The sequence below is a fragment of the Eumetopias jubatus genome, unplaced genomic scaffold, assembly GCF_037043125.1.
Source record: "Eumetopias jubatus isolate StellerSeaLion01/CBP00866 unplaced genomic scaffold, mEumJub1_p1.0 scaffold_12, whole genome shotgun sequence".
NCBI lineage: Eukaryota > Metazoa > Chordata > Mammalia > Carnivora > Otariidae > Eumetopias > Eumetopias jubatus.
In genome coordinates, this window is record NW_028274818.1 from 32,891,165 (window position 1) to 32,899,383 (window position 8,219).

Here is an 8,219-nt window from a genome sequence, read left to right on the forward strand (position 1 = left end):
ATGAGCATTCCCGCAGCTTATTTTGGGGAGCAAAAGGTGCGCAAGCTTCTGAAAAAGTTTAGAACTCTTGTTCTAGATATTTATTTTTCTCTATTTTTTTCTGTACTCCTATTTTTTCATCTTTCTGAATCTCTCTCCACCATTTCATTATCCAGTCTTTATTTCTTCCTTTGTCACTCTAATTCTTGTTAAAAGCCATTTCTCACTAAATATTTGTCCATAAATATAACACAGTCAGTAGAAAATAAGAGCTTCCACCACAGGTGGAAACAATTTATGGATTTAAAGAAAAATTGTTATGTTTTAATCATTGTTACCTAGATAGTTTAACATACTCATTTTGTGGATCAGTAACCTTAGCTCAAATAGGTGATCATTTACTCATGGACACAGAGGTGATTTTTCTCAGAACCCATGTTGGAATCCAGTTGCCTGAAATGTCATTGACTTTCCATGGTGTTCTTGATCCAACACCCAACCTTGGATACACAGAATTTTTCAAAGGCTAATGAAGTCTCACAAAATGTACTCAGGAGCCAGCTTGTGTGGGTTGCTACTGGTCAAACTGAGTTGTCAGGCCTCTAAAATACAATTGTTGGGCTGACAGTTGCCATTATCCCACAAAATGGAGAGAGATGGTTCTCGAGATGGAGATGACAATGAAATATTTATACCATAACTGAAGGCTTATAAATCATGAACCCTGTTCAACCACTGGACATTTCAAGTAGGAAGTCAATAAATGTGTTCTTTTATTATTTTTCTGTAAGTATTAGTCACTTGTAAGCCCCTTGTAATTGAAAGAGATTGTGGCCTAACTGGTAACTGAGTATTTTAATTCAAGCTGCTTTAAAAAGACTCTATTTTCTAGAAGTTTAAATTTAAATAATGAAGTTCTGGAATAACATTTAAAAAAAAAGCATATCATTAGACTTCATTTCCTGATAAGATAGATTAGCTGGCATCAGCATACCCTCCTATCAGAAAAAAAACATTAGAAGACTGTACAAAACATATCTCTAAAAGACTGGAAACTACGCAGTGCAAGTCTGTGATGATAAAAAAAAAGGGGGGGGGGAACACCCAAACCCAAAAGCACTGTCTATGACTGTTTCAGCTTTCTACTAGGAGAGCACTTTCCAGACTGTGTTGTGGGGGCAAGGGGTAGGGGGAAGCCATGCAGAGTCCAGGGGTCTTCCTGAACTGAGGAGGGCAAGATCACAGTATTGGAGACTATGGCGGCTAGAATGGCTAGAATTTATAGGGCAGAATAACAGAGAGAGGGTATTATGAGGAGAAAGAGCTAGAGAAGTTTTCTGAAGAGTGTTCTTGAGTCTTTGGTTGAGTACTAAGCTGTGCAAGCATAGGCTGGAATTCCATGAACTATCTTAAGAATGATTGCCAGAGAGCTGTAAAGATGAAGAATTGCAAGTGTTCACACAGGTCTGGGAGAAGCCTTCATATTATACAGTTTCTTAAGGAGTTGTTTTCCAAAGCCACTGACAAATAAGCATAATGCTCACAGGTACAAAATATTTTAAACATAGAAACTGATGGTTTATTGAATTAAGCCTGTGAATTTAATAAACACACATAAAATAACTATAAAAAACTATCTTATTCATAAGACATTTTAACTAGCATTGGACTTACGTTCACTTAAATAGTCTATTTTCAGTTTAATACTCCAGTTTTAAATAAAGTTGATTTCCAACTAACTTGATAATTTTCATGTAAGCAACAAATGGGTGTTCCTTTAACATAAAGGGACTGCCTTCTACTATTTTTATTTATTGCATGCACCAGATTCATGTAGGCAGGCAAACTATGCTATTTGTATATCTATCAGACTCAACTGGAACTGAAAAACAAATGCATAATGATAAAAGCCAGTGGTGAAACCTACATTTAGCCCCTGACAATAGATATATTTTTTTAAAAAATTGCATCACATGTCAGGATGTGAAAGGACAGCATTTTACTTACTGGTGGAGCTGCATTTGGGAGGAGAAGACCAGCCATCTTCCAAACATGAAATGGTGTCACCATTATTAGGAAGGCTGTAGCCGACATCACAGATAATTTGCACAGTGTCACCTTCCAGGTGTGTTTGTCCTGAAGATGCAGAATGACCATTTTCCACAGAAGGAAAGAAACACAGTCCTAAGAACCAAAAATTGTTTAATGTACAAGATGGAAGTGGTAAAAAAAAAAAAAACCACCTAAATTTCCTTTTTACAATATTTTAAGAAGAATGGCAAACTTTCAAAACTGAAATCAGGTATGAAAACAAAATTTCTAAAGAATTCTGATCATGCTACTATATACATGATATTACTTTACAGAAGTAATTTAGAAGAAGATATTTAATTTACAGAAGTAAATTAACATTTCATTCCGTTCAATGGTTTTTACAAAAAAATATTTGATTTTTATAAACTTTTCTAGGTACAAAATTAGATTTTAATATATCCATTTCTCTCTTAATTCTCATAAATGTTTCTTACAGAAGGAGAAAGACCATTACTGTCTCCTTTGTTGGCTCATATTTTCTGCCTGCCATTGTTTTTTTCTTTTTTCTTTTTTTTTTTTTAGATTTTATTTATTTATTTGAGATAGAGAGAGAAGGGAGGGCAGAGGGAGAGGGACAAGCAGACTCCTCGATGAGCACAGAGCCCAGCGCGGCGCTTGAGCTCATGACCCTAAGATCATGATCCGAGCCAAAATCAAGCATCAGATACTTAACCAACTGAGCCAGCCAGGCACCCCCCATTGCTTTTTGCTTAATATACCTATTCTCTCTTGAGTCTGCTCGTCACATTCACCTAAGGATTAATATAGATATCACTATAAGAACAAAAGACGTGTTTTATGGAAAATATGAAAGTGAAAATATTTACACTTACACAATCTTTTCAATACTCAAGAGAATGGTAAGTTTCAAAACAGAATGTGTATGTAAAAAGATTTGTTTTAAAGGAAAAATATGCCCAGGCTAATACCAAACAAATATTAGGAAATACATATTAATAGTCAAATATATAAATCATCAGTTTAAAATTAAAATGTGTAAAGCACTTCTAGGTAACACGAGAAAGTTCACATATTTATTCTTCATTTGGTTTTCATAAAAGCCTTCTCAAGAAAGGACTACATTTCTCATCTTCGCTGGCTAGTGCTGATCCGTGTGATTGTCTGCCAAGGGCCTGATGTCACATCTGGAACATCTCTATTTACTGAATGATGCATCCACATCTACTGATCAGGGCATTTACTCACTGAGACACTTGGGTGTTGGTGACCATCCTTCCTCCGTGCAGATTATGCGAGTCCAAAAGGATCGTGAAGGAGATGCAAAATTATATTCACAAGAATAATAATAAATTTCCCCAACAGTACTTAGGGAAGGCTCCTCATCGGACTCTTTGCCATATATAATTCCATGGTTTATTTTTGGGAAATCACAATAGGAAAACGCTGGGAAAAATAAAACTGAAGAATTAATCTACATTAGTAATTCATTAAGTCATCTTTTAATCATCTCTTTGATTTTTTTTTCTTTCATCCAGCTCAAGTTCCTCTACCTTACATGCCTTGCAGTGTTCTAATCAGTCGAGAACAAAAAAACAATCTCTAATTAAGAGCACAAGAGTATTTGAAAAGTCTGTTGTCAATGAACATGAAATTTATGTTTGGAGTCATGTGGAATAAACTCTTCCGCAGTAACTCCGAGAAGAAAATCCCACACAGCGGTCTATGAGCGGCGGCCGAGGGGAGCAGGTCACGAGTCCACACCGCGAGCTGACAGGCAGGGACAGAGTCGTGTGGGCTCCCCGGGCCTTTCCTTTTTCTACTCTGATTCAGTCTCTGTGCTGTCTGGTTTTTCCTGGTGCTGGGAGGATGAAGCGGTTTTGTTTTCTCCTTATGTGAATAAAGAAAACAACTTCCAGAAACTCAGCTCACCAACCAGTTACCTCAGGAAATTCTCTTTTGCATTTGTCTAGAGGTGACTTTCCGTGTGGCACAATATTTCACACTAGTGATGCCTGTGGTTTTTAACCTGCGTAACCCGGGGTTACTTATCTGTTTACAATTTGATACGAGGTGGAGGAAAAGACCCTCCGTTAAACATTGACAGTCACACCTCCCATAATTATTTTTCCAGATATGCTTTGCGCTCCCCTCAAAGTACAGCGTTTGATTTCCATGCATTTCTACCTATGTATACTTCACTATCCAGAATAATGTCCCTTCCGTTCTCCGATCCTCCCCGTTCTACCTATCCTTCAACACTCATTCTGCAACATTTAGCAAAAATATTCATTGTGCGCACAGCAGTGTGATAGTTCTGAAAGTTAACTTCTCTTGGCAGACCTCCCTTAGCCAGTCACCCTCTCCCAAAAGTAGGAGATGTGTGCTGTCTCTACACTCTGATAAAAGCTCATGACTACATTTCCAATGAAATTGAGACACACACTCATATATATACACACATATATCACACGTATCTACATAGACACACATAGTCTTGCAATCTATCTACTTATTGACACGTTTTGCTTTCCTCCAAGGACACTTGTAGCTGTAGTGAGGCACAGAGTTTTCATTTTCTTTTGAGCTTCTTTGCTGCAACATGCAGCATAATACAGTGCTCGATCAATATTTCACTACGGAACACAGGCAGGGTTTTTATATAAGCGTGACTTTAACACACTGCTTTTGCTCTGGGACCAGAGCACCTCAACACGCACCTCAGCCTAACCGCAACACAAAATTAGAAGCCATTTAACAGCGACACAAATTCTGGATAGAGCTTCACTGAAGGTTCTCCGGAGACTAGTTTGAAGTTTGAATATCTTTTTCCGGGTTCTGGGTTGTAAAAATTCTACATATTATTCTCATATTTTACACTTCTTTTCCTCTGCTTTTTGCCCATTTAGAAATCCTCTCAATGCCATCACTAACATGTTTAAAACAGTATTTATCAGACCCACGGGTAAAAAAAAAAAAAATCAAAGACACCTATCTATACAGTTCTTCAATGAGGCTGTTGTATGTCTAATCAGAGAATTTGGTATTTTTAATTGAGACTAAGCAATGCCTGTTGCACTTTTACCCCCATCAGCTAATGATTGTCCTGTGATTCTATCTCAATGCTAAAAGTAGTAACAAACAAAAGGAGTTTCAAGTCTATAGAAATAAGGTTTTATAACTTTTATGAGGGTGGCTCTTAAAGCATTTTTATTGTTCCTATTTTTCCTCTTAAGTTAGGATTAAGGAGAAACTTTCCCCAAAGAACATCTATTATATGCAAAAATTAGCAAGCAACAAACTAGCAAAATAAATCCCTTCTGGTAATCAAACAATAAAAGGTAGGACTGAAAGTCCACTTGCACATGTGGTCTAATCAGCGGTCCTGAATCTTGTTAAAGAGGTTCCGTTTGCAATTATTTGGATATGATGACTTTTATTTCAACATGAAATAAGATGAGACAGTTTTTAAAATATTGTAAGATGTGGTTTATAGTTTGAATAAAGAAAGGATGGACAATTTCTTTTCACTTTTAACATTTGTTGAAGAGCTCAGAAAAGCAAATAACAACCAAAAAAAAAAAAAAAAAGAAAACAACTCATTGACATTTCACTGGCTTATTACACACAAAAATTAGGACATACTGCACTGTTTTACTAAAAGAGATTCCCCTTAGTTGAATGATAATTAGATTGAAAAAGGAAGTTCCTGGTTTAATAATATTTAAATCTTAAATTAACAAATCTATGAAAATACAAATATTTTGAAGGTGTCCAGATTTTCTTGGGATGCTTTTTCTGGCCAGTGGCATTGCAGAGCTTATGGAGAATTACACTGGTACTTGACCCTTTCGACTTTATGATATGCAGCTTTTTCATCCTGTAATTCCTCTCCAAATGTTGTATTTGGTGGCTATTCACATGGGAACTTAGAGGACAGAGAAAATAATTTCATTCTATTTTCTCTTAATTTCATATTAGAAAACATTTTGATAAAATAGATTAAATTATAAGCCTTTATTCAAAATGTTCTTACCTATTTATTCATTTTAAAACAGACTTACACACTAATACACACCCAACACACACATATGAGAGAGGAACTAAATATTCAGGTCTGCTTTTGTGTTTTCAACTTACCTTGCACCCCAACAGTAGAAATCCAGAAGATTGGAATGGCATTAATTAAAAGCAGCATGCTAGATTCTCCCAAGCACATATACTTAGAAATGGTCCAACAATGGCGGTGTTGCTCCAAATCTTGCTTTCATTTGGGGTGATATGCATGACTTTTGAATTTCAATGCATTCAGTACCGGGAAGCTGGTGTAGTGAAATACTTTCGGTAAATATCAAAGTTCACAGAGGGTAGTGTGAAAAAACTAAATAATGTCTTATTCTGTTTTCACGTCAAGACTCTAAATAGCTGGGCAACTTCCTGGCTGCAGTTACAAAGTTTCTAAGTTTGAAGCATTCGGAAATGGACCTCCCAGGGGGGGAAATGAAGCTCTCCCTTGCCTCTTTTCTTGCCAGCCATGAGGTAAGCATTTCAGAAGGCAACCAAGTGTAGGTCATTCTAATGCCATGTCCATCTTTAGTTATTATAAATTCCTCTTCAAACTGGCACTAGGAATCAGGCTCCCTCTTAATAATTGTTATACGTTTGTAGTTATTTTTTTAAATGTAGTCAAGAATAATTTTGTCAAATAACACTTCCTGAAATTTTTTGAACAAAGTATATTTCAAACTCCTTTAGGTGGGACTGGCAAGAATGGCTAGAACTGGAGTGTGGTAGATTCCCTTTCCAAAAGGCAGAAATAAAACTGGACAAAATTATAAAAAAGAATAACCAGTTATAGTTTCTGTAAATTGGCCAAAGAGCATACTGTTGAGAAATGTTTATTAAAGAAAATCTCCGTAAGTCTCACTAAAAAAAGAGTGGCTGCTCCCAACCTGCGGCTCACACGTTTAACTCAGATGGGCGGGCAGGCATCGTGACTGGCGGCTTTGCTGCCCTTCTCGGGCCGGATGACTTTGTAGTGGATCTTGGAAAACATCCACACCCAATGACACTGTTGAACACAATAGATATTACAGTGGGAAACAATCCAGGAAGGCTAATGTCTACATGATACTGTTGGGGCAAGTAACAAAATGGCAGGCTAGCCAGAAATTTAACAGGGAAATTTGGAGGAAAAAGCCAAAAAGGGCCCCACTAAGATAATACGTACTGCTGGTGGTCCAGAAGTCGCTGGACATAGAACAACTGTGCCCAGAGAAACCAGAGAGGGCCCTGTGAGCCACTAGTTCCTGGTTAAATGTGGAGCAGACTTGTACACTCCCTGAACATTGAAAGCATTTCCTAACCCACATAACAGTTTCAGAGACAAAAGGTAGGATGTTTAGTGAGTCGATGTGTTTAAGCATAACCTTTGACCCATTATGGGGGTTGACTAATTCCAAGGCTTAACCGACACAAATGTGCATATTCCCATTAGGGGCAAAGCTGGGGGCATCAGGACTGTTTGGGCAGAGTGGGGCCAGGAGCGCTGACCAGGGCACTCTCAGATACCTGGGGGCCCCTGGTTGCTGATGAACATCAGGACCCCATCAGACAGCCAGTCCAAATGGGGACACTGTTGTCAGGTTAGAGCTGGTGTCTCAGAAAGACTTACCGTGGGTGGGCTCCTTCTACTCGGAGGGCACTGAGGTCATTGGTGTGCCCCTGCAGCCCAAGGCCGGGTTACAGGATACAAGTACACATGAGCAGGCCTGGAAGTTGAGGCCGGAAGGAGATCTGCAACAGGCATTGGTGGACGAGGCGTATCACAGGGGAGAGCTAGTGGGGGTACGGGGTAGCAGCCTAATGAACAAGGCCTACCTACACATTATGGAACATTCCCCCCAAAAGAAGAGCTGGAGGTTTTTCAACTGCCTTACTAGGAAGTGGCCTCCCTGGCAGGATAGGGTATCCGCCGTATGGGGACACAGGGGAGTCCTGATTCCTACAGAAGCCCTAGAGCCTGGCAGGCAGTAAGTCTGCATGCTGACTGCCTGTTGCCCTTTCGCACCTCTTGGCTCAGAGCGATTTTCAAAAGGTGGGCTCCCTCCACACCAGGGGTGATGCTGGTAGTGGAGGTCTGAATTCCACAGGCTTGGAGGGCAGGGTCTGCCCAAAGCCAGCTTTTG

At 38.7% G+C, this 8,219-nt stretch overlaps 1 protein-coding gene across 1 annotated transcript in view; it reads right to left on the reverse strand.

Moving 5' to 3' along the window:
* LOC114222014 (complement factor H-related protein 5) overlaps nucleotides 1-6,229 on the reverse strand; it is a 30,166-nt gene extending 23,937 nt beyond the window's left edge. The window contains exons 1-3 of the mRNA XM_028120342.2: nucleotides 6,169-6,229; nucleotides 3,280-3,471; nucleotides 1,987-2,163 (exon numbers count right to left, since the gene is read on the reverse strand). Coding sequence (XP_027976143.2) covers nucleotides 1,987-2,163; nucleotides 3,280-3,471; nucleotides 6,169-6,229 — 430 coding nt within the window. The remainder of the gene's footprint in view (nucleotides 1-1,986; nucleotides 2,164-3,279; nucleotides 3,472-6,168) is intronic.
* Nucleotides 6,230-8,219: the final 1,990 nt, after the last annotated feature.